The sequence below is a fragment of the Coregonus clupeaformis genome, chromosome 29 (assembly GCF_020615455.1).
Source record: "Coregonus clupeaformis isolate EN_2021a chromosome 29, ASM2061545v1, whole genome shotgun sequence".
NCBI lineage: Eukaryota > Metazoa > Chordata > Actinopteri > Salmoniformes > Salmonidae > Coregonus > Coregonus clupeaformis.
In genome coordinates this window covers 2,957,476-2,984,919 of record NC_059220.1, presented here as the reverse complement: position 1 = coordinate 2,984,919, position 27,444 = coordinate 2,957,476, and the positions used below count along the sequence as shown (strand labels likewise).

The 27,444-nt window shown below is 45.5% G+C and overlaps 1 protein-coding gene across 3 annotated transcripts; it reads left to right on the top strand.

Moving 5' to 3' along the window:
• The first annotated feature begins 791 nt into the window (after positions 1 to 791).
• Positions 792 to 27,311, top strand: LOC121544592 (DDB1- and CUL4-associated factor 5-like). 3 transcript variants are annotated; one of them, XM_045209072.1, is made up of 10 exons: positions 792 to 1,240; positions 3,914 to 4,060; positions 4,882 to 4,918; positions 10,804 to 10,943; positions 12,209 to 12,338; positions 12,936 to 13,149; positions 21,671 to 21,737; positions 22,787 to 22,914; positions 24,808 to 24,954; positions 25,048 to 27,311. In XM_045209072.1, the coding sequence occupies exons 1-10, from the start codon at positions 1,051 to 1,053 to the stop codon at positions 26,353 to 26,355; spliced, it is 2,508 nt and encodes an 835-aa protein (XP_045065007.1). In that variant the 5' UTR covers positions 792 to 1,050; the 3' UTR covers positions 26,356 to 27,311. The 3 variants fall into 3 exon arrangements, with proteins under 3 accessions (XP_045065007.1, XP_045065006.1, XP_041710489.2); XM_045209071.1 differs by having other exon boundaries at positions 792 to 1,258; positions 25,057 to 27,311; XM_041854555.2 differs by having other exon boundaries at positions 792 to 1,258.
• The last annotated feature ends 133 nt before the right edge of the window (positions 27,312 to 27,444 follow it).

The following is a 27,444-nucleotide window of genomic DNA, read 5'->3' as shown; positions in this document are numbered from 1 at the left end:
CTTTATCTACTTCCCCACAGTCTGATGAACTCATGGATACCATTTTTATTCCTCTGCGTGTGGTTTGAAGGAAGTTGCTCACTAGCATTAGCGCAATTGCTAACTAGTGTTTGTGCAATGACTGAAAGTCTATGGATATCTGAGACTTCCGAAATGTGATTTGATTTCATTCATACTGGACACAGACACATAAAAATGGTATCCACAAGTTAATCTGACTCTGGGGAAGTAGATACAGGTTATATTGCCAAAATCCTGAAGTTTCCCTTTAAGGTCCAAGGACCATATGTTATATATGTAGACTGGCTCTGGCAGTCAAGAGCCAAATACTTTATCTAAACATGAATCGAATCTCAATTGCGATATGGTTCTAGAGACATAAATCCCTTTACTATCACATCAAAATAATTTCACAAATTCAAAATATACACTTACTGTACTGTTTTAACCGGCTTTATCGCAGTTGCAGCCGACAGTATTTTTCAGAGACAACACGTTTCCTACACACAGGTGTTAGGAGCACGCTAGATAGTTAATTAGCACAGGTGGTCCCTCTGTCTTCCATACACACACGTAGTAACAAGATGATATGGCCGTGTGGGAACCTTTATAAAGGTGTGTATCAATTTAACCTTTTGTTTTTTGAAAATGATTTCTCCCTGATATGAAAGATAAGGTCCTATGCTTCCAAAAATGGTTAAGGTTAGGTTTAAGGTCACACTTTAAGAAAGATAAATTGTATAGGCGGGGTTTATGACTTTTTGGCTGTGGTAACTAGTGACGACTGAAGGGGAGCGGAGCAGGAAGCGACTGGGACTACACGGAAAGAGAAGGATCTGCTGCTAATAACGACATCAACAGCGGTACTCTCGGGGATATCTCGCTCTTCTCCATAATGTAGGTTAGACACCAACAGATTGCAGATATGAACTTGGAAACATTTACAATATATTGCTAAAGTGCACAAATAGGTGAGGAATCGCAAGCTATCTTCCTGTTGTGTCTAGCTGACAAGCTAACCGGGCTAGCTAGCTAACGGCTCCAGGAAAAATGAAGGAGGTGAAGGGTTGCGGTATGAGGTCCTCTGTGGGCTTTCTGTCCCAGAGAAGGCTTTTCGGGAACCCGCTGATGAAGGAAGAATTCCAGAGACTCCGGTTGGCAGGATGCACAAGCCTTTACAAGAAGGATATGCTGGGACATTTCGGATGTGTAAACGCCATAGAGTTTTCCAACAATGGAGGTGAATACCTTGTGTCCGGTAAGTTGGTAACTAGATCACTAGTTATGGAGTTGCTAGCTAGCTACAAATTCCAGCAAGCTAGCACGTCAGAAATCAAGCTTAGCTGGTCGAGACAGCGAATATGCACATTTGGCTCTCTCTCAATTATGACCACGAAAAGACTGGCATGTACAGGCCAAGCCTGCATGGGTTAAAAAAACGGACATTCATTTTGGCTAACTAGGTTAGCATGTTATCCATCTGACAAACTACCACAACATGACCTAAGAGTTTTATAACTAAACCAAGATAGACCACAGCCTGTCGTTTCAAATGGGAACATTTGGGGGCGTCCTCCGAGTGGCGCAGTGGTCTAAGGCACTGCATCGCAGTGCTAGCTGTGCCACTAGAGATCCTGGTTCAAATAGTCGGCCGCGACCGGGAGACCCATGGGGCGGCGCACAATTGGCCCAGCGTCGTCCAGGGTAGGGGAGGGAATGGCCGGCAGGGATGTAGCTCAGTTGGTAGAACATGGCGTTTGCAACGCCATGGTTGTGGGTTCGATTCCCACGGGGGGCCAGTATGAAAAAATTCAAAAAATAATGTATGCACTCACTAACTGTAAGTCGCTCTGGATAAGAGCGTCTGCTAAATGACTAAAATGTAAATGGAACAAATGAGCCATAGTGGGCAGAACAACCAAGGAGGTGGGCAGAGCCAAGCACGACCTAGCGAGATCCTATTGGCGCGTTTTTTTTGCATACATTTGCATGTTTCCGTTAGGGAACACCTACTCTGAAGTGCGCGTGTGCAATAACGCACTCCTAAACAATGCAATTTTTTGTAACTTTGGCAAAGGGTAAGGTCTACAAAAACTTTGTCCACTGTGTTCATAAGATATTGTAGTTTTGGGAACAGAACTGTATTGATGGGCTCCCGAGTGGCGCAGCGGTCTAAGGCACTGCATCTCAGTGCTTGAGGCGTCACTACAGACCCCCCTGGTTCGATTCCAGGCTGTATCACAACCGGCCGTGATTGGGAGTCCCGTAGGGCGGCACACAATTGGCCCAGCATCGTCCGGGTTTGGCCGGTGTAGGCCTTCATTGTAAATAAGAATTTGTTCTTAACTGACTTGCCTAGTTAAATAAAGGTTAAATAAAAATTAAATTGAGATCAAATGTATCCTTGATGAGTAAATGATAAGAATGTTGGCCAAAATCCATCTGTGACATGCCTGTAGCAGCTAGCTAGCAACACCACATTCCTGCCCCTTCCTTCGATATAGGGGTGATTCTCACCAAACTGTCACTGGTCTAAGGTTTTCATCCTCTCTAGGGCCAGAAAAAAAAAACACGGATTTAGAAAAATCATCTGGTCCCATCATAGCCCAAATAAAACCGTTTTTTACAGATGGTTCATTACCATGTCATAGCTACAACTAGGGTCGGAGTTGGTTAGGTTAGTAGCTTAGTGGTTATGGGCGGCAGGTAGCTTAGTGGTTAAGAGCGTTGTGCCAGTAACCGAAAGGTCGCCGGTTCTAATCCCCGAGCCGACTAGGTGAAAAAAATCTGTCGATGTGCCCTTGAGCAAGGCACTTAACCCTAAATTGCTCATGTAAGTCGCTCTGGATAAGAGCGTCTGCTAAATGACTAAAATTTAAATTTAAATATAGTATATTCTGTATCTGTATACACTATATAGTATATTCTGTATCTGTATACACTATATAGTATATTCTGTATCTGTATACAATAGTTGACATGTACTCATAAGTACTAAAGTACCCACCTTGGTATGAATCACATAATTCAGAGGAATAAGAAGATGGATAAAAATGGCTGTGCAAGGCTAAAGCAGATCTACAGTGAGGGGAAAAAAGTATTTGATCCCCTGCTGTGAAATGTAACAAGATGGTCTACTACCAGATCAGGAAAAACTCTGGGCCACTCGGAAATCCCCACACAATGTTAAAATGAGAACATCCTATTTGTATGATCTACATTTTGTGTGTTTTTGGTGGTGGTGATGGGCTTCCATATTTGTACCATGCTCAGTGCAGCAGGCAGCTACTGTGACAATTTCAGAATGTAACAGGCTGTTTACTGCAATTTCAGGTAAAAACGAAATAAAACAAGTCTCAACTATTAGGAAAAAGTCTGCATTTCAGCTGTTTAAAAAAAACATTGCCCTGCTATTACCATTTATACTGTAGGAGTGTTGGCTCAATTAGTATTTTTACATTTGAGTAGTATGTGTAGCCAACGGTATTTTTACGAGAAGTGTAGTAAATGTGAAGAGACTCTTAGTTATTCCAGTTATGGTGTGGTAGCTAGGGGAGGTGATGGTGTGGTAGCTAGGGGCGGTGATGGTGTGGTAGCTAGGGGCGGTGATGGTGTGGTAGCTAGGGGCGGTGATGGTGTGGTAGCTAGGGGAGGTAATGGTGTGGTAGCTAGGGGCGGTGATGATGGTGTGGTAGCTAGGGGCGGTGATGATGGTGTGGTAGCTAGGGGCGGTGATGGTGTGGTAGCTAGGGGCGGTGATGGTGTGGTAGCTAGGGGCGGTGATGGTGTGGTAGCTAGGGGAGGTGATGGTGTGTTTCTCTACCGGTGGGCCTTGCAAGAGTAAAAACCCCAGACCAAACCAGAAGTTTGTTGTACTGGTTTTGTTTACTGTGTGTGTCTTTTCAATCCACAGGAGGAGATGATCGCAGAGTGTTGCTATGGGATCTGGAGAGAGTCCTCCATGCCCGCTCGGCCAAGCCTCTCATACTGAAGGGAGAACACCTCTCCAACATCTTCTGCTTGGCCTTCGACAGTACCAACAAGAGGGTGTTCTCTGGGGGTAAGAGAACATAAAATGATCCGTTTTAGTTAACATACAGGGTGTTTCTCAAAATGCATACAACCGTGCTCCGGGCACGGGAGGGTCTGAGTGAGTCCAAATCAAAGTATGCGTAACGGAGCACGGAGGGCACTTCTCCCGACGCGTACTCCAGTTGTACTACTTATTTTGAAGCATCCATCTATTCAAGCTTCAACGGGAAGTATGCGCAGAAATATGACGCAACCACATAAAAAAACAACGCAACATTTCTTGGAAGTCAATGGCAGACATTTATTTGAGCTGAAGCGAGAGAGAAAAAAACTGACTTCAGAATGAAAAGTTCCCCATTCACATCTCAGCTTGATATGTTAATAAACACATACTGTGTTAATTTTGGCATTTCTACCTGCCTACAATAGCAACTGTAGTGTGCATAGATCGCAAGTCAATAGGGCTAACTGGCTAGCTACTACTGTTAGCTAGCTAGCTACCCACAAAGAATTTAACATCTACACTACCGGTCAAAAGTTTTAGAACACCTACTCATTCAAGGGTTTTTATTTTATTTTTAAAAAACTTTAATACATTGTAGAATAATAGTGAAGACATCAAAACTATGAAATAACACACATGGAAATCATGTAGTAACCAAAAAAGAGCCACCCTTTGCCTTGATGACAGCTTTGCGCACGCTTGGCATTCTCTCAACCAGCTTCATGAGGTAGTCACCTGGAATGCATTTCCAACATCTACCTGCCCTCTATGGGTTATGAATGGGTTATGAAGTTCTTCATGTAGGTACCGTTCAACTAAACTGTTACTATTGTCTCTTTTTAAAGGCAACGATGAACAGGTCATCCTTCATGATGTAGAGCGGTGAGTGTTATTATTCATCCTCCTCGGTGTGTACGTGCCTACTTCCTTCTTTGGGAGCATAGGCCATGGACGACCCCTTTCCTTCTCGCTCTGGGCTGGGTTCTCCAGCTCGTCCCACCCTGCTGGTTCTCCCGCAAAGTGTTTACTCTGTCTAAAATACTCCTAATGCGTTTAGCTGCATTTTAATGTGTTAGTCAGAAATTTTATGTTTTTATGAAATTACAACTAATCTCCCCATATACCAGCAAGACATTAATGCAGACATTGGTTCCCACTCCAGCTCGCTACTTGGAATGAATGTGGGTCTTTCTATAAATAAAGGGGCCAAAATCAGGGTCAACATTTTTAAAAATGGTTTGATATACATTTAAATATGATTTTCTTGCAGCTTCACATGTGTAGTTACAGGAATAATAGTCTAGATGGGCACAATGAAACCATAACTCCTAGCAACAACAAAACATCTACCTGCCACTAGCAACAACAACACATCTACCTGCCACTAGCAACAACAACACATCTACCTGCCACTAGCAACAACAAAACATCTACCTGCCACTAGCAACAACAACACATCTACCTGCCTCTAGCAACAACAAAACATCTACCTGCCACTAGCAACAACAAAACATCTACCTGCCACAAGCAACAACAACACATCTACCTGCCACTAGCAACAACAACACATCTACCTGCCACTAGCAACAACAAAACATCTACCTGCCACTAGCAACAACAACACATCTACCTGCCACTAGCAACAACAACACATCTACCTGCCACTAGCAACAACAAAACATCTACCTGCCACTAGCAACAACCAAAACATCTACCTGCCACTAGCAACAACAAAACATCTACCTGCCATTAGCAACAACAAAACATCTACCTGCCACTAGCAACAACAACACATCTACCTGCCACTAGCAACAACAAAACATCTACCTGCCACTAGCAACAACAAAACATCTACCTGCCACTAGCAACAACAAAACATCTACCTGCCACTAGCAACAACAACACATCTACCTGCCACTAGCAACAACAACACATCTACCTGCCACTAGCAACAACAACACATCTACCTGCCACTAGCAACAACAAAACATCTACCTGCCACTAGCAACAACAAAACATCTACCTGCCACTAGCAACAACAACACATCTACCTGCCTCTAGCAACAACAAAACATCTACCTGCCACTAGCAACAACAACACATCTACCTGCCACTAGCAACAACAAAACATCTACCTGCCACTAGCAACAACAACACATCTACCTGCCACTAGCAACAACAACACATCTACCTGCCACTAGCAACAACAAAACATCTACCTGCCACTAGCAACAACAAAACATCTACCTGCCTCTAGCAACAACAACACATCTACCTGCCACTAGCAACAACAACACATCTACCTTCACTAGCAACAACAACACATCTACCTGCCACTAGCAACAACAACACATCTACCTGCCTCTAGCAACAACAAAACATCTACCTGCCACTAGCAACAACAACACATATACCTGCCACTAGCAACAACAACACATCTACCTGCCTCTAGCAACAACCAAAACATCTACCTGCCACTAGCAACAACAACACATATACCTGCCACTAGCAACAACAAAACATCTACCTGCCACTAGCAACAACAACACATCTACCTGCCACTAGCAACAACAACACATCTACCTGCCACTAGCAACAACAAAACATCTACCTGCCACTAGCAACAACAAAACATCTACCTGCCACTAGCAACAACAACACATCTACCTGCCACTAGCAACAACAAAACATCTACCTGCCACTAGCAACAACAAAACATCTACCTGCCACTAGCAACAACAAAACATCTACCTGCCACTAGCAACAACAACACATCTACCTGCCACTAGCAACAACAAAACATCTACCTGCCACTAGCAACAACAACACATCTACCTGCCACTAGCAACAACAACACATCTACCTGCCACTAGCAACAACAAAACATCTACCTGCCACTAGCAACAGCAAAACATCTACCTTCACTAGCAACAACAAAACATCTACCTGCCACTAGCAACAACAACACATCTACCTGCCACTAGCAACAACAAAACATCTACCTGCCACTAGCAACAACAAAACATCTACCTGCCACTAGCAACAACAACACATCTACCTGCCACTAGCAACAACAACACATCTACCTGCCACTAGCAACAACAAAACATCTACCTGCCACTAGCAACAACAACACATCTACCTGCCACTAGCAACAACAACACATCTACCTGCCACTAGCAACAACAACACATCTACCTGCCACTAGCAACAACAACACATCTACCTGCCACTAGCAACAACAAAACATCTACCTGCCACTAGCAACAACAACACATCTACCTGCCACTAGCAACAACAACACATCTACCTGCCACTAGCAACAACAACACATCTACCTGCCACTAGCAACAACAACACATCTACCTGCCACTAGCAACAACAACACATCTACCTGCCACTAGCAACAACAACACATCTACCTGCCACTAGCAACAACAAAACATCTACCTGCCACTAGCAACAACAACACATCTACCTGCCACTAGCAACAACAACACATCTACCTGCCACTAGCAACAACAAAACATCTACCTGCCACTAGCAACAACCACACATCTACCTGCCACTAGCAACAACCAAAACATCTACCTGCCACTAGCAACAACAAAACATCTACCTGCCACTAGCAACAACAAAACATCTACCTTCACTAGCAACAACAAAACATCTACCTGCCACTAGCAACAACAACACATCTACCTGCCACTAGCAACAACAAAACATCTACCTGCCACTAGCAACAACAAAACATCTACCTGCCACTAGCAACAACAAAACATCTACCTGCCACTAGCAACAACAACACATCTACCTGCCACTAGCAACAACAACACATCTACCTGCCACTAGCAACAACAAAACATCTACCTGCCACTAGCAACAACAACACATCTACCTGCCACTAGCAACAACAACACATCTACCTGCCACTAGCAACAACAACACATCTACCTGCCACTAGCAACAACAACACATCTACCTGCCACTAGCAACAACAAAACATCTACCTGCCACTAGCAACAACAACACATCTACCTGCCACTAGCAACAACAACACATCTACCTGCCACTAGCAACAACAACACATCTACCTGCCACTAGCAACAACAACACATCTACCTGCCACTAGCAACAACAATACATCTACCTGCCACTAGCAACAACAACACATCTACCTGCCACTAGCAACAACAAAACATCTACCTGCCACTAGCAACAACAAAACATCTACCTGCCACTAGCAACAACAACACATCTACCTGCCACTAGCAACAACAACACATCTACCTGCCACTAGCAACAACAACACATCTACCTGCCACTAGCAACAACCACACATCTACCTGCCACTAGCAACAACAACACATCTACCTGCCACTAGCAACAACAACACATCTACCTGCCACTAGCAACAACAAAACATCTACCTGCCACTAGCAACAACAAAACATCTACCTGCCACTAGCAACAACAACACATCTACCTGCCACTAGCAACAACAAAACATCTACCTGCCACTAGCAACAACAAAACATCTACCTGCCATTAACAATGTGACATGCCTAGTAGCAGGTCTGTTTGTGCTTTAGTCAACTTCTCTAGCATTTATAGCCATGCTAAACCTACCAGAAGAATGAAAAGATTTCTATATGTTTTAATAGTCGATAGAATATAATATAATAATATAATACAATAGGTTCTGTCAACAAAATCATTGACAATAATAATAATAATAATAATAATAATAGCCATTAATGACAATATTATCATCGGTAAACTCTTCAAGGTGTGTGTGTGTGTGTGTGTGTGTGTGTGTGTGTGTGTGTGTGTGTGTGTGTGTGTGTGTGTGTGTGTACTAGACGTCACATTCTTGCTTCCTCTCCTTGATAGTGTATTGGAGCCTGAGGGGAGGAGCCTCCTCTCCTCCAATGGGCTTTGAGAGGGAGGTGAGGAATGGGGGGGGAAACAAGGGGAGAATCTCAATTGCACGTCCTTCATTCCTCACGTCCTCTCTCTTCGCCGCCTTCTCAAAACCCATTGGATAAGAAGGTGAGAGGGGAGGGACCTCTGACCTTCTCGTCTAATGGGTTTTGAGGAGACGAGGTGAGCAGATGTAACGAATCAAGGAAATGCAATTGAGGTTCTCCCAAGGACAGACGAAGCAAGTATTTGACAGATATTCATTTATTTTTATTTTTGTTGACGTTGCCAGACTGCCTGAGCTACCATAATACCCATGGCCTGTCCAGAAACAGTCTAGACACTACCCATGGCCTGTCCAGAAACAGTCTAGACACTTCGGGTGTGTGGTGGACCTACGGCACGACCCAGGCATTGGTTGGGATCGTTCATTCCGTTGCTATACACAGATTTGCACAGGTGTAAGCTGGACACACCCACAGCACCTTATCAGGCTGATCAGGCAGGTCTGGGTAGCTGGAGACCACACCCACGGCACCTTATCAGGCTGATCAGGCAGGTCTGGGTAGCTGGAGACCACACCCACAGCACCTTATCAGGCAGGTCTGGGTAGCTGGAGACCACACCCACAGCACCTTATCAGGCTGATCAGGCAGGTCTGGGTAGCTGGAGACCACACCCACAGCACCTTATCAGGCTGATCAGGCAGGTCTGGGTAGCTGGAGACCACACCCACAGCACCTTATCAGGCAGGTCTGGGTAGCTGGAGACCACACCCACAGCACCTTATCAGGCTGATCAGGCAGGTCTGGGTAGCTGGAGACCACACCCACGGCACCTTATCAGGCTGATCAGGCAGGTCTGGGTAGCTGGAGACCTGCTGTAAACAGTGAGATTATATATTTACACGTCTACTATTCACACCCTGGCTTCATTCCAGCTAGTTAGACGTGCAACCACTGACTAACTACAGCTAAGGGAATATCTCTAGTCTAGCAATAGATACTGTTTCTTTTTTTTTGGGCTGTAAAGCATCATTTAATACGATGACTAATGGTTAGCTAGGCTATATCAGTCAGCTAACCATATACAGTAACAGCAGTTCATTAATAAACCAATACACACTAAATCTTATGCAAAAATGTAGAAAGCTTACCTTATCTTGGCGCTGTGGCACGTCATGGGCAGCTATTAATAGGTCATAGATTCATAGAATGGAGTTAAAGGTTGACCTCTTACTTTGAAAGGACAGGAAGTGTTGGCTGTGCACTTGACCAGGCATTCCACCTTTAACCCCACACACATTTTAACATCGAAATATCAAGTCATCTTTTGGTTTTGTATGCAAAAATAAGCATATTCAAACAGTCCATTTTCACATTCCCAATTGCTTAATTTTAACTCGGAAAACAAATGATCAAAACTTACAAGAACTTACCTCAGGAATCTTGATTTTAATGTTGTCCATGAAGTAGGCTAATTAACTTGACCGTTGTAACAACATAGACGCCAAAATGTTCTGTCAATCCTTCAGAATAAAATGAATGAATGTACTTTGGCTGCTGTTAAATCGCATGCAGTATCATACAAGCTCTAGTATTAATACAAGGCTTCATTCTAAGTGGTAGGTTAGTATTAATACTTCATTCTAAGTGGTAGGTTAGTATTAAAACAAGGCTTCTTTCTATGTGTTATGTTAGTATTAATTAATATATGGGATTTGGAACATAGTCTGAAACCGCATTTAGATAACACATCTCCTCAAATAGGCCTATCGGGGAAAATATTGACACAGATATTGACTTTGCTATTGTACATGAAGCAGCTGTATTCTGTTCTTCCAGAGGTGAGACTCTGAACGTGTTCCTCCATGACGATGCGGTGTACGGCCTGTCAGTCAGCCCGGTTAACGACAACGTGTTCGCCAGCTCCTCTGACGACGGACGTGTTCTCATCTGGGACACACGGCAGCCGCCACACGGAGGTAATAATAATACATTTACATTTTACATTTTAGTCATTTAGCAGACGCTCTTATCCAGAGCGACTTACAGTTAGTGAATACATATCTTTTTTTATACTGGCCCCCCGTGGGAATCGAACCCACAACCCTGGCGTTGCAAACGCCATGCTCTATCAACTGAGCTACATCCCTGCCGGCCATTCCCTCCCCTACCCTGGACGACGCTGGGCCAATTGTGCGCCGCCCATGAGTCTCCCGGTCGCGGCCGGCTGCGACAGAGCCTGGATTCGAACCAGGATCTCTAGTGGCACAGTTAGCACTGCGATGCAGTGCCTTAGACCACTGCGCCACTCAGGAGAACAAAAAATATAAACGCAACACGCAACAATTCCAACGATTTTACTGACTTACAGTTCATATGAGGAAATCAGTCAATTTAAATAAATTCGTTAGGCCCTAATCTATGGATTTCACATGACTGGGCAGGGGGCGGAGCTATGGGTGGGCCTGGGAGGGTATATGCCCACCAACTAGGGAGACTGGCCCACCCACTGGGGAGCAAGGCCCAGCCAATCAGAATTGAGTTTTCCTCCACAAAAGGGCTTTATTACAGACAGAAATACTCCTCAGTTTCATCAGCTGTCCGGGTGGCTGGTCTCAGACGATCCCGCAGGTGAAGAAGCCGGATGTGGAGGTCCTGAGCTGGCGTGGTTACACGTGGTGTGCGGTTGTGATGCCGGTTGGATGGACTGCCAAATTCTCTAAAATAACGTTGGAGGAGGCTTATGGTAGAGAAATTAACATTAAATGATCTGGCAACAGCTCTGGTGGACATTCCTGTAGTCAGAATGCGAAATTGCTCGCCCCCTCAAAACTTGAGACATCTGTGGCATTGTGTTGTGTGACAAAACTGCAAATTTTTTAGAGTGGCCTTTTATTGTCCCCAGCACAAGGTGCACCTGTGTAATGATCAGGCTGTTCTTGATATGCCACACCTGTCATGTGGATGGATTATCTTGGCAAAGGAGAAATGTTCACTAGCAGGGATTTAAACAAATGTGTGCACAAATCTTTTATTTCAGCTCATGAAACATGGGACCAACACTTTACATGTTGCGTTTTTTATATTTTTGTTCAGTATAAAGCAGTGTATTTTCAGTGTATTATTGTATATAAAAGTGTATTTTCAGTGTATTACTGTATATAAAACATATTGCAATAGGCCTCCCCCTGATCAATGACCATGTCATCCGAGTTAAACACATGTCCTTCCCTGTGTTTTTCAGAACCCTTCTGTCTGGCCAATTACCCATCAGCCTTCCACAGTGTGATGTTCAACCCGGCAGAGCCCCGACTGCTGGCCACAGCCAACTCCAAGGAGGGGGTGGGGCTGTGGGACATCCGCAAGCCTCGCACGTGAGGCTTCTGTTAAATGATGATGTAAAAACTGTCACACTCTGAATTTTCAGGCTGTAATCCAGCATCTGTTTTACCCAATTTGTCCACCAGAGGGCACTCTTTTATTATTTAATTCATTTCTCTCATTGCTTCTATTCTGACCGTATAAGATTGAAACTGCCACTAAATATAATCAGACCTACTAAGGACCCTCTCTTTATATTGCTGCTTTCTATCTACCTGTAGCGGCAGGTGGCTTAGTGGTTAAGAGCGTTGTGCCAGTAACCGAAAGGTCGCTGGTTCTAATCCCCGAGCCGACTAGGTGAAAAATCTGTCGATGTGCCCTTGAGCAAGGCACTTAACCCTAAATTGCTCATGTAAGTCGCTCTGGATAAGAGCGTCTGCTAAATGACTAAAATGTACGCTGTCTGTCGATCACATTTTATTTTCTAAAGCCCGTTTTCACATCAGCAGCTGTCGCGGTGCTTTAACAAACAGTCGGCCTAGAACCCAAAGAGTCAAGGCAGCAGCGCAAAGCACAGTGGCCAGGAAGAAACCCAGAGAGGAAACCCGGCTCCTTCCTAACCCACCTCTCTTTCTTTTTGTCTGTCCCAGTTCTCTGCTGCGGTACGGTGGCAGCATGTCCCTTCAGAGTGCCATGTCGGTGCGTTTCAACAGCACGGGGACCCAGCTCCTGGCCCTGCGTCGCAGGCTACCCCCAGTCCTCTACGAGCTACACTCACGCCTACCCAGCTTCCAGTTCGACAACCAGGGCTACTTCAACTCCTGTACCATGAAGAGCTGCTGCTTCGCTGGAGACAAGGACCAGGTGAGCTTCGGGGCTGTGGGTGCATCACAAATGCCACCCTATTCCCTGTACAGCTTGTAGAGCCCTACGGGCTCAGGTCAAAAGTAGTGCACTATATAGGGAATAGGGTGCAGCATTTGTGACCTTCTCAGAGCTTTTCTGTTTTCCTACAGAACTGCTGCTTTACCCTCGGTGTTTGTAGGGCTGTGACGGTAATTGAATAACCGTGTAACTGACGGTCGTGGATGAAGCCTGCCATGAAAATAAAATAACCGTCAAAACCGTTACATAGGCCTACATTCATTTATTTTTTTGTATATATATTTTTTCCATTTTACTTTCTTTTCATGTAGAGGAACTTTATAGCGGGAGTGTTTACTGATGACCATTTGTTTAGTCTGTCTACATCTCCTTTTTCTTCTAACTGTTGTTTAATGCTCCGGCAGCCAGTCCGCTAGATGTGCAGGGTCTAGTCTATTCACTATGACACTTCAGTCAAAACATTGTTTGATGTTTTGGAGTTTTATTTTATACAACGTTTTCATTGCTTGCTAGTAAATAAATAAATCAGTCTTCTTTTTAAAAAAAAAAGGTTGGATGTGTCTGAATATTCATTCATTATTCGACAGCAGTCGACAAAGTTGTTCTTTGCTCTAAGCTGTTGACCAATCAAAATTGTTATCTGGGACACTGCCACTGACCGGTCTGTGGGTTCATTGTGTGAATTAATAATGCATCAGTTTTCAATGCATCAGTGTAGCAAGGTATCAATTTAGTCAAGCAAGAGGATCGGGGCCTCCCGAGTGGCGCAGTGGTCTAAGGCACTGCATCGCAGTGCTAGCTGTGCCACTAGAGATCCTGGTTCGAGTCCAGGCTCTGTCGCAGTCGGCCGAGACCGGGAGACCCATGGGGCGGCGCACAATTGGCCCAGCGTCATCCAGGTTAGGGGAGGGATTTGGCCGGCAGGGATGTTCTTGTCCCATCGCGCACTAGCGACTCCTGTGGCGGGCCGGGCGTACAGTGTTTCCTCCGACACATTGGTGCAGCTGGCTTCCGGGTTAAGCGGGCATTGTGTCAAGAAGCAGGGCTGCTCGGTTGGGTTGTGTTTCGGAGGACGCACGGCTCTCGACCTTCGCCTCTCCCGTGTCCGTACGGGAGTTGCAGCGATGGGACAAGACTGTAACAACCAATTAGATACCACGAAATTGGGGAGAAAAAGGGGTAAAAACAAATATATACACTACTGTTCAAAAGTTTGGGGTCCCTTTGAAATGTCCTTGTTTTCGAAAGAAATGGCTATTGTAGCTGGAAACTGCTGATTAAAAAAAAAATATATTGAATATCTACATAGGCGTACAGAGGCCCATTATCAGCAACCATCAGTCCTGTGTTCCAATGGCATGTTGTGTTTGCTAATCCAAGTTTATCATTTTAAAAGGCTAATTGATCATTAGAAATTGACTAGAGTATCTGGAGCATCAGCAATTGTGGGTTCGATTACAGGCTCAAAATGGCCAGAAACAACTAACTTCTGAAACTTGTCAGTCTATTCTTGTTCTGAGAAATGAAGGCTATTCCTTGCGAGAAATTGCCAAGAAACTGAAGATCCCGTACAACGCTGTGTACTACTCCCTTCACAGAACAGAGCAAACTGTCTCTAACCAGAATAGAAAGAGGTGTTGTGGAAACCCCATTGAGCTGTTGTGGGAGCAGCTTGACCGTAAGAAGTGCCCATCAAGCCAATCCAACTTGTGGGAGGTGCTTCAGGAAGCATGGGGTGAAATCTCTTCACATTACCTCAACAAATTGACAACTAGAATGCCAAAGGTCTGCAAGGCTGTAATTGCTGCAAATGGAGGATTCTTTTGACGAAAGTAAAGTTTGAAAGACACAATTATTATTTCAATTAAAAATCATTATTTCTAACCTTGTCAATGACTACATTTCCTATTCATTTAGCTATATTTCCTATTCAAACTCATTTCATGTATGTTTTCATGGAAAACAAGGACATGTAAGTGACCCCAAACATTTGACCGGTAGTGTGTATATATAGATTTAGATAAAGATGGAGGCGTGTACCACCGATAGGACGCATGGGTTTTCTACCAACAAAACTGTGGTTGTATGTAGAAATCAGACACAGTTTAAATGAAGCCTCAATATATCCTCAAGCAACAGAGAGAGTGAGCAGTCTGTTTTTGTACAACAGCGAACCAATCAGTTGGTAAAATTGCGCGGTGACACAAATCCAGCAAGCCGTGGCTTCCCCCAGGGGGAAAAGACGAGGGGCAACTTGGAGAGAGCTAAAGGATATCCAGGAAAACGGCTCAAACGCTCACCAAAACAAACAAACTGCTACAGTCTTTTTTTTTAAATAAGTAGATTTGCTCGAAGAGAAGGAGTCTATCGTGCCAGACATGCGCATTCAAGGCGTGCGCATGAATGAACAAGACAACAAAATTAGCCTTCTGGAAAAAAAGTTTCAAACTTTTAGAAGATTAATTGGACCAGCAAGAAAACCGAATGAGACGAAACAACATGAATATTGTCCTTACTGGAAGACGAGGACAAAAAAGGATAGGAAGTTGACGTGGATATATCACCGAAGAATCTGGAACGATGCCATAGGATTGCCGTGAAACAGAATAACGCTAAATACCCTCGCATGGTAATCTTCAAGCTGTGGAGCTATCAGACCAAAGTCAACATTCTGAAGCCACAGAGGGGAACATTTAGATAAATCCACGGCCAGTCCATTCGATTCATCCAGGACCTGTCTGCCAAGCTGAGGGAAAAAAAACACAAGTAATGCATTCCGATCAGACAGTCACCGGAGGAAAAAGGATTCAAATCTCAACGCTGCTTCCTGGCAGTGCTGTGGGTAATAGAAGGGAACGCAATGGATGGAATTCACAAGCGCCTTAATCAAGCTACAAGAAACGATGTGCGCACTAGGCTACATAGTGAGTGATGCCTGAGACCGGCTTATCATTCATTGAGACCATATCCTTTCCTCCCCCTCCCAACAATACAATCTATACTCTACTTTCCCCCAAGTATCTGTTCTTCTCTATGAAGTAACTATAGAAGTAGCCAGTGGACTACATGGACACTGAAAAGACAATTCAAAGGGGGAAATATAGCATATGTCAATAACTGTTCTCTCGTGTGTGTCAGAATGGGAGGGTGAGCCATGGTGAATATGTGTAGGATGGTGGGAGAGTGGGTGGGTGGATGCATAGGGTGACCGACCGGCTCAAAACGAAAAGTAGAGACTCAGAGCTAGAAAATGGTATATCATACACTACAGTTGAGGAACAATGGGAAAGTAATTCTGCTTTGAAAGTTGATAAACTTGTAACCTCACGTTTGAGAAAATGGCCTTTGAATGTTTTGGTACCTACTGAAGAGCTCTTCTTTGTCTAAACCCATTCAGCATCGTTCACACCCTCTTAAGCTTGATCTGAGAATTCTGTCCTAACAACAGCAGTCAATCACCCAAGCTAACTGGCTAGCTTGCTAGCTACTTCCAGACACAAATGAGAGAACAGCTCAATGACCATTTTACTCGCCCTAGCAGAGCTGGTTAGGCTGTTTTTATGTTATCCAGAGCGTTGGTGACGGCAACTGTGCTGCTAGCAACAATTTACGCTTTTTTGCCAAAGTTTACTGACACCGGCAATATTCAGTTGGTGTTGGTAAATTCGTCAGTTATTCTGCGCTCTGGCACACTCAGACGAGAGTGCTCTGAAATCGGAGTAGATAGCCAGAGTGAATTTACCAGCTACGTCTATCAGTTTTCGCAGTGACATAATTAACATTCAATTGAAATGGTTACTTGCATAGTGAAGTCTTTTGTTAAGACATGTAGCTAGCTAGCTAAACAATGAACCATAATCCCAACTCATGACGTTACTACCCTGCATGAATCTGCAGATAGCTAACCAACCAGGTTCAATGTTAGCTAGGTAACATTAGGCTATAACTAGCAAAGCAAATGGCTCTGAGATACGAATAATATTACTACACAGATCATACACGTAACGTTAGCTAGCAAGCCAGCCAGCTAACGTTAGCTAGCTAGTACACTATAACTTGAAATGAAAACTACTTCCTGACAAAATTAGAAACTTGAAATATATGAAAATGTAGCTAGCTAGACTAGATCTTACCCGTATACATGGATGGACGCTTCTCACTCTTTGTCACGGATGCCATGGTTGCCCTTAGTTTGAAGATGTAATCCGGAGACGGGTGTTTTCGCCATCTCCTTAGCTATCATACTGTCATTCCACTTATTTCAAAACTCGGTCCTCCAGAAAGTGGAGAGCAACACTTATGCAGTTCCACTACGCAATGTATATTTATTTTTTTAAAGCCGCGTTACACAGGATTACCTGCACATACTGATCCGCTCAAATAGACAGAAGCGTGCTACATGGCAGACCAATCCGAACTCATCTCTCTGCATTTCCAGCCCATTCATTATCTCAGCCAATCATGGCTAGCGGGAAGGTTGCTGTCTTTTTCTGTAGCTAAACCAACAGGGCTCGTAATTTTAACAATTTTATTCGTATTCGCATACAAGTTTGTTATTAAGGCACATGAAAATTCACACGTTCCAGAAGGCATTTCTGCCAAAAAAAAAAGTTTAAGTTCAAATGGCTCTCCTGTGAAGTAGTGACCCGTGACATACGCCTGGTTTCCTGAAACAAGTCACGTATGTAGGCCGGGAATTATTGAGAATGGATGAGTAGGTCGATGAATGGATGGGATTAAGTGTATCCGAGGGTGGGAAAAGATGGGAGGTAGGGACAAGCTTGGCTTGGGTGGCCAAGGATGGGAGGTAGGGACAAGCTTGGCTTGGGTGACCAAGGATGGGAGGTAGGGACAAGCTTGGCTTGGGTGAGAGGTTGGGAGAAGCTTGGGTGGGGTAAAGGGGGGAGGAAACAGGGAGGGGGAGGTGGAGACAGATGGGTTTTGCTTGGGGGAGAGAGAGAAGGAAGGATTTAACTATACTACAATGTCATTTTATTTATTTTTGTGACTTGCGAACCTGCTGTAAAAAGAATAAGAGTTCTGGACAGATTAGGAGATGATGTCGTGGGCTTCCCGAGTGGTGCAGCGCAGCGCTAGAGGCGTCACTACAGACCCGGGTTCGATCACTGGCTGTATCACAACCGGCTGTGATCGGGAGTCCCATAGGGCGGCGTACAATTGGCACAGCGTCGTCCAGGTTGGGGGAGGGTTTGGCCGGGGGTGCATTACTTGGCTCATCGCGCTCTAGCAACTCCTTGTGGAGGGCCGGGCGCCTGCATGCTGACCTCGTCGTCAGGTGAACGGTGTTTCCTCCGACACATTGGTGCGGCTGGCTTCCAGGTTAAGCGGGCAGGTGTTAAGAAGCGTGGTTTGGCGGGTCATGTTTTGGAGGATGCATGACTCGACCTTTGCCTCCCGAGCCCATTGGGGAGTTGCAGCGATGAGACAAGATAGAAAAAACTAAAAAAGGAGAGGATGTCGAATCATTATTCCTTGTTTGTCGTTATAGCTGAATTTACAAGGTAATACAAACTGACCACAATACTTAAGTGGCAGTCTTTCGCCAATGTACAGTACATTTGGAAATTATTCAGACCCCTTGACTTTTTCCACGTTTTGTTACGTTACAGCCTTATTCTAAAATGGATTACCAATAATAAGAAGAGACTTGCTTGGGCCAAGAAACACGAGCAATGGACTTTAGACCGGTGGAAATCTGTCCTTTGGTCTGATGAGTCCAAATTGGAGATTTTTGGTTCCAACCACCGTGTCTTTGTGAGACGCAGAGTAGGTGAACGGATGATCTCCGCATGTGTGGTTCCCACCGTGAAGCATGGAGGAGGAGGTGTGATGGTGCTTTGCTGGTGACACTGTTGGTGATTTATTTAGAATTCAAGGCACACTTAACCAGCATGGCTACCACAGCATTCTGCAACGATACTCCATCCCATCTGTTTTGCGCTAGTGGGACTATCATTTGTTTTTCAACAGGACAATGACCCAAAACACACCTCCAGGCTGTGAAAGAGCTATTTGACCAAGGAGAGTGATGGAGTGCTGCATCAGATGACCTGGCCTCCACAATCACCCGACCTCAACCCAATTGAGATGGTTTGGGATGAGTTGGATCGCAGAGTGAAGGAAAAGCAGTCAACAAGTGCTCAACATATGTGGGAACTCCTTCAAGACTGTTGGAAAAGCATTCCTCATGGAGCTGGTTGAGAGAATGCCAAGAGTGTGCAAAGCTGTCATCAAGGCAAAGGGTGGCTTTGGTTACTACATGATTCCATATGTGTTATTTCATAGTTTTGATGTCTTCACTATTATTCTACAATGTAGAAAATAGTAAAAAATAAAGAAAAACCCTTGAATGAGTAGGTGTGGACAAACTTCTGACTGGTACTGTACATGCCAATTAGCAGAACTTTATCCAAAGCGACTTACACTACAGTGAGTGCATACATTTTCAGTATATGGATGTGGGACTTGAACCCACAACCTTTTGCATCGCTAGCTTAACACTCTTACCATCTGAACCACACAGACTTGTTTTGTTTTCCTGCATACCTAGAAAGTCAACGACCCCGATATATATTTCACAGCGTCCCAAATGCCACCCTATTCTCTACGTAGTGCACTACTTTTGACCGGAGCTCTGGACACTATGTAAGGAATAGGGTGTAATTTAGGGGCTAGTCCCTCCTCGTATGAGACATGACATCACTCTGCAACCATGTGTAGTTTATGTTCACAATATGCTGCGGTGTTGTCAGGGGAGACCTAGCTACAGAAGACTCTTCTACGCTAAAAGAACAGAACTGTGCTGCAGCAGGCTGGGTTCTACCAGTGGGTTCTACCAGTGGGTTCTACCAGTGGGTTCTACCAGTGGTGTGAGAGACCAGAATGAAACCGAGAAAGAGGGAGAGGTGAGGCCTGTGGGAGGTGGTGAAGCACATCAGCTGGACAGACCCGAGTGAAATGGCCGCAGCTACATTCAGTAGTGCTTTCTCTATTCTGTGCGCATGGCCCCCTGACTACTTGTTGTGAAGGTGATGATCTTGCTTAAGAGACCCCAAAAAGGCTAGTGCCGGGAATGGCTACAGTCCTACTTGACGTGTCCTGGGGCTCCCCTCCCCTCCCCTCCCAGGTGTGCTGCATGACCAGGTGTCACCACAGGCCTCCTAATAACCCTAGTGATGTCACTAGGAGCCCTTTAGTTAGTAGATATATAATTACCCTAGTGAGAAAGACAAAAACTGCATCCCCAAATGGCACCCTATTCCCTACATAGTTCACTACCCTGGTCAAAAGTAGTGCACTATATAGGGAATAGGGTGCTATTTGGGATACAGTCTTTGGGTCATTTTGGATCATTATTATCTTCTGGCTTCATTGGCTTGGCTCCTCATTGCCTGGCAACGGACAGCACACATATTTCTGCTCAGTGTGTTTTTGTAGAAGTTACACCACATCTCAAATTCTATCTTCTCTCGGAGAAGAGATTTGTCATAAATACGTCGGTCTCCGTCTGTAACTGTGCTGACTGTTTGCTGTATCTACAAATGGATCCTTGATTTTAAATTTAAAAAAAGGAAAGTTTAAAAAGGAAAAATGTCACATTTTACACCGAGGATCTAGGCCCGGATTCATAAAGCGTCAAGAGTGCTGATCTAGGATTAGATCACCCTGTCCATGTAATCTCAGGACAGCGGAGTCACTCACCACCTTCCGGAAACACTTGAAACCCCACCTCTTTAAGGAATACCTGGGATAGGATAAAGTAATCATTCTACCCCGCCTTACCCCAAAAAAAAGAGGGGGAAAAAAAGAGAATAATATATTGTAAAGTGGTTGTCCCACTGGCTATCATAAGGTGAATGCACCAATGTGTAAGTCACTCTGGATAAGAGCGTCTGCTAAATGATGTAAATGAAATGAATGGTCCTCTGTAGCTCAATTGGTAGAGCACGGCGCTTGTAACGCCAGGGTAGTGGGTTCGATCCCCGGGACCACCCATACGTAAAAATGTATGCACACATGACTGTAAGTCGCTTTGGATAAAAGCGTCTTCTAAATGGCATATTATTATTATTATTATTATTATTATTATTATTCTAAAATACAAAAATGAACTTAACCTAGATCAGCACTTTATGAATTTGGACCCTTATCTCAAAATGGCCGTAATGTTTTAAGTTTAGATGTTCCCTGGCCATCTAGCAGCTTTTGTTTTGGCAATTTGTTTGTTGACGACGGCTTCTCTTTTTAATTAACAGGCGGCAGAGAATATTATGTAATAGCTTTTAACATCATGATGATGTTTTGCTTAGAGGACTATGTCTTACAATGCGTCCCTAATGACCCCCTATTCCCGATGTAGTGCACTACTTTTTCCATCAGGGCCCTGGTCTAAAGTAGTGCACTACATAGGGAATAGGGTGCCATTTTGAGACGCAGCCTCGGTGAACTCTTATGTTTAATCTCTTTTGTTGTCCTCCAGTACATCTTGTCTGGATCAGATGACTTCAACCTCTATATGTGGAGAATCCCAAAGGATCCTGAAGCAGGTAAGAGTGTGCGTTTCCGTATATATCAGTTTGTTGATCTTGTTTGTGTCAATAGCTACGTTTCTGTCCAATTTGTGACAGATAAAACACATCTCTGGTGGCGTTTTCCCACCAGAGATGTTTCCAGCAAACTGACTTTTTTTTTTTTTTTTTTTTTTGCGGGTGAAAAAGGCTGTGCGTGATGGCGTGGTGCACATATAAATTACTTTTGCTGTTAAATTCCCGTGTTCAATGAGTTTCACTCACATTTTCAACTCTACTGATGGTTTTGCCTTATATAGAGCGGCAGGTAGCTTAGTGGTTAAGAGCGTTGTGCCAGTAACCGAAGGTCGCTGGTTCTAATCCCCGAGCCGACTAGGTGAAAAATCTGTCAATGTGCCCTTGAGCAAGGCACTTAACCCTAAATTGCTCATGTAAGTCGCTCTGGATAAGAGCGTCTGCTAAAATGACTAAAACATGTAAAATGTATAGCGAGTGTACCCAAGTGCGCTCTAGCCATCGGCTCGCGGAGACAATGTGGGTAGGGATACCTACATGATGAGATTATTATGGATAAGAGAGATTTCTTATTTGTCAAAACTGCAGCCAAGCATCGATCATCATCATCATGTCACCAGAATAAGACCCTTGATATTTATTGGAAAGGAGCATGAAGCTCATCACCGTGCCCTTTCACCACCCTGTGAAGTTCATCATAACTTATTTGATCTGTAGCCTAATAAACGGCATGGTTTCCCGATGAGTTGTAGTGGGAGGACCACACAACATGTCATCGCGTGACTCCAAATTTACTTCGATATGACGGTTATTATATCAATATTTGCACATAAAAGGCGTTTCTGCCATTTCTTGCTTTAATACATTTTACCGACACAAAAAGATCCCACCAAATTGTCGGTTGGCATTTATAAAATTGTACCGGCATTTTAACGTTTCCATCTGCCCAGTCGTGACCTTTTTCATGCATCCGGTTATTCATCCGCATGAAATGTTTGGATGGAAACGTGGTTACAGATTACGATCTCTCTTATTCCGTCTCACCCCTCCAGGAGGCCCGGGTCGTGTGGTGAACGGAGCGAGCATGGTCCTAAAGGGTCACCGCTCCATCGTGAACCAGGTCCGGTTCAACCCCAGCACCTATATGATCTGCTCCTCCGGGGTCGAGAAGGTCATCAAGGTCAGTAGTGACGTCGTTGAGGAAAAACAACAAAAAAAACACGTTTTCATAATCGTACAAAACACAGGTCGGGGTGGGTGTTTTGACTTTGTGTAAAATGACTCGGTACAATGATTTGGTTCATGAAATCATCAATGACATCATATCAACATTATATCATCACCATGCTTGAATGAACGTCAATTGATTACGTCATCATGATTAGAAGGTCATCAGTTCAGTTGTCTAAGTACTTAGAAAATGCACAGAATCTTGAAGGTAATTGTTTGTTGCAAGAAAAGGAAAAAATGAATCATCATCTCGGCATGAATGAATCAGCCCTTCTACTCCTTAAACCCTTGGAAAGGTAGTTACACCCATCCGTCCCTCTAGGTTGTTTCCCACCCTGTATGAGTCTCAGGTCTCGAGTAATGATGACTCATTGTCCCTCATCAATCACAGGGTCTGAGGTGAAGACAGACGGCTCATCGCCTCCTTCACCATCTGTTCACTGTCTGTCTCCTTCACCATCTGTCCACTGTCTTTCTCCTTCACCATCTGTTCACTGTCTGTCTCCTTCACCATCTGTCCACTTTCTCCTTCACCATCTGTTCACTGTCTGTCTCCTTCACCATCTGTCCACTTTTTCCTTCACCATCTGTTCACTGTCTGTCTCCTTCACCATCTGTCCACTTTCTCCTTCACCATCTGTCCACTGTCTGTCTCCTTCACCATCTGTCCACTGTCTGTCTCCTTCACCATCTGTTCACTGTCTGGCTCCTTCACCATCTGTTCACTGTCTGGCTCCTTCACCATCTGTTCACTGTCTGTCTCCTTCACCATCTGTTCACTGTCTGTCTCCTTCACCATCTGTTCACTGTCTGGCTCCTTCACCATCTGTTCACTGTCTGGCTCCTTCACCATCTGTTCACTGTCTGGCTCCTTCACCATCTGTTCACTGTCTGGCTCCTTCACCATCTGTTCACTGTCTGGCTCCTTCACCATCTGTTCACTGTCTGTCTCCTTCACCATCTGTCCACTGTCTGTCTCCTTCACCATCTGTCCACTGTCTGTCTCCTTCACCATCTGTTCACTGTCTGCCTCCTTCACCATCTGTTCACTGTCTGCCTCCTTCACCATCTGTCCACTGTCTGTCTCCTTCACCATCTGTCCACTGTCTGTCTCCTTCACCATCTGTCCACTGTCTTTCTCCTTCACCATCTGTTCATTGTCTGTCTCCTTCACCATCTGTTCACTGTCTGTCTCCTTCACCATCTGTCCACTGTCTTTCTCCTTCACCATCTGTTCATTGTCTGTCTCCTTCACCATCTGTTCACTGTCTGTCTCCTTCACCATCTGTCTACTGTCTGTCTCCTTCACCATCTGTCCACTGTCTGTCTCCTTCACCATCTGTCCACTGTCTGTCTCCTTCACCATCTGTCCACTGTCTGTCTCCTTCACCATCTGTTCACTTTCTCCTTCACCATCTGTCCACTTTCTCCTTCACCATCTGTTCACAAGCTTGTCTACTGGCCTGAGCTTGTAGAGAAGGAAGATGAGTGTTGGTTCATCATCATAGCTCTAGTCTGTTCATCATCATAGCTCTAGTCTGTTCATCATCATAGCTCTAGTCTCTCCTACAGTAACTCTTGTTCTGTACCAGAAGTGTGAAAGCTGATACAGGCCCAGGTGCACTCTAAACCTGACCCCGCCCGCTCCCTCCCTCTCCCACCCGCTCCCTCCCTCCCTCCCTCTCCCACCCGCTCCCTCCCTCCCTCTCCCACCCGCTCCCTCCCTCCTTCTCCCACCCGCTCCCTCCCTCCTTCTCCCACCCGCTCCCTCCCTCCCTCCCTCCATCTCCCACCCGCTCCCCTCTCCTCCCTCCCACCCGCTCCCCTCTCCTCCCTCCCCCAGGCGTGGAGCCCCTACCAGCAGCCGGAGAGTGTGGGAGACCTGGATGGCTGTGTAGAGGATAAGTCCAGGAGTCTGTACAGCCATGAGGAATATATCAACCTGGTGCTGAACAGCGGCAGCGGCCTGAGCCACGACTACGTCTCACAGGTAACACACACATACACACACACACACACACACACACACACATATTTTGGGGGATTCATTAAGTACGATTGCATCTTTCTTATCTCATCTCAGTCCATCCAGGAGGACCCTCGTATGATGGCCTTCTTTGACTCTCTGGTGCGTCGGGAGATCGAGGGCTGGAGTTCGGACTCGGACAGCGACCTGAGTGAGGGGGCCATCCAGCAGCTCCACGCCAGGGGCCGACGCTCCACGCGGGCTGTAAGAGACGGCTCCGGGGCCCTGGTTGGGACTGGGGTTGGTGGTGCTGCTCCACCTGTACACCCTGCTGCTGCTACAGGCGACTCTGACCACTCCTCCTCATCTTCATTGGCTGCACCCGAGGCCTCGGGGGCGGAGCGTCAAGAGGGGGTGGAGCCGCTGCTGCCCAGGAGTCGTCAGCGACAACACCAGTCTGCGGTCTTATTGGACCTGGTGGGAGAGGCCTCTGACTCCTCTAGGTTCTGGCCTGACCCCATGCCCCGCCCGCGCTCCCCCAGCCCCCGAGACAACTCCACACACTCCAGCCCCACATCCTCCCCCGCTGGGGCCTCCTCCAGCTCCTCCACCACCTCCACCAGCTCTGAGGACGAGGAGCGCCGCAGGGCCAGCACCAGGCAACGTAACGCAGCCCGGAGGAGCCGCATGCACTTCCCCTGCCGGCCCAGCGGGGGGCGCCCTGAGTCCGCCCAGGCACTGTACCCCGGGGGGGTCGACTCCTGCTCCTACCCCAAGATCTCCGTCGATGAGGCCTCATCCTCCTCCGCGTCCTCCGCGGAGCTGCAGCAGGACCAGGACTCGGTCCAGATCGTGCTCCAAAGGAGGAGCTCGGAAACGGGGAGACGTACTAGCAATTCAGGCAGACTTGCCGGTTCCAGCCCTGCAGTGTCTCTGGACAGCCAGGACGACCGAGACCGAGCGGAGCAGGAGGGGCTCCACATCACCTCCCTTCTGGCTCAAGACGCCCTGCAGCAGAGGACCGAGTCCTGGGAGGGGGGGAGGGAGGCTGCTTTAGAGAGGATGGTCGAGGGCTTGGAGAGTCCGGAGGAGGACAACAGTAGCTGGGTCTCCCCTTCCTCCAGACATCACCACAGCCCTGGCGTTAACGGCCTGCGGCACCCTGACCAGACTGAGATGACTGAAGTGCCAGTAGACTCCAGGGACCGTCTGGCTCCAGACCTGTTTGAGTCCTCAGACTCCAGGGGAGAGAGGGAGGCCTTAGAGGAGAAACAAACAGACACTAGGACCCAGGTAGAGGAGAAGGAAGAGGCAGGGTTGTCTTCTCAGAGAGGCCAGCTGAAACGGACTCACCTGGGGTCCGGAGGTCAAGGGGAGTTGGAGGGATTGGAGAATTCGCCCTCAGAGAAGAAGTTGAAGACATGATGATGATGATGCCTGTCTTGGGAAGGTGATCATTTGGTCAAAGATGCTGTCCTACATTGCTCCCTATTCCCAGTGGTTCTCAAACATCTCTCCTCGGGGACGTTTCACAACATCGTTGCAACCCTGAACTAGCTCAGCTGATTCACCTAGCCAAAGGGCTTGAGGATTAGTTGACGAGTTGAATCAGGTCTGCTAACTCTGGAATAGATTAAACACCTGGAACAGCTGGGGGTCCCCGAGGAGAGGTTTGAGAACCACTGACCTATATAGTGCACTGCTTTTCACCAGGGGCCTTTTTGAGCCTACATTTGGGATGTAACCAGAGACTCACCTTAGGGTGGCTTTTCTATGGGTTTTTACAATCCAGTTTCTTGGTTTGGTGACACTAAAAAGGGTGTCGCAAATTTTGAATTTTTGAGACGTTGGGACGTATTCTGCTAAGAGCAGGACACAGTGGTTAGGAGGGCTTGGCTCTCTGTTTGTCAATCAGAACATACTGGATAATGATTGGTCCAATTATTACTATGGCAGCAACGCATTCTAGAACTTCTAGAAATGGTCATCACTTCTGCGGTCAAACCATAGATGACATTAATAATGAAAAGATCCTAAAATAGAAGTAATAATATTGACATTGACAATAATGGAATTATAAATGCCCTACTAGTTAGTAATTTAGTCTTATAAGGCAGAAATGTTATTATTGTTTTTATTTTTTATATGAAAAAAATACGTCCAGTTTAGTTGTTTTTTGTTGTTGAAGAAAACACTCCTGTAAGGAAGCTCCAGTTCAGAACTAAGGCTTCAGACAGCATATTTAATTTCTATTGGCGTTAGAGACTTGATTCATTTAGATTTGTCAGTGAGCTTCTCTGCTTAGCTTGGTGAAGTGTCAGCTGTTGGAGCCAGGCAAACCGCTGTTTGAGTTGTGCATTAAAGAAGGTATTATGATTGTCCTTGTCTCTCCGTCCTCATCAACCCCCTCTGTCACCAGCAGCACATGTTATCTTTCTGTTTCTTTCTTCAATTAAACAATAATTCACTGCTACCCGATGATTATCAAATCAAATCAAATCAAATCAAATTTTA

Bases quoted from the DNA above. Each gene is read 5' to 3' on its own strand.
- LOC121544592 (XM_041854555.2), top strand. From the start codon at position 1,051: ATGAAGGAGGTGAAGGGTTGCGGTATGAGGTCCTCTGTGGGCTTTCTG. The intron at 4,919-10,803 runs GTGAGTGTTATT...CTGTTCTTCCAG, and splicing joins ATCCTTCATGATGTAGAGCG to AGGTGAGACTCTGAACGTGT. The intron at 13,150-21,670 runs GTGAGCTTCGGG...GTTGTCCTCCAG, and splicing joins TCGCTGGAGACAAGGACCAG to TACATCTTGTCTGGATCAGA.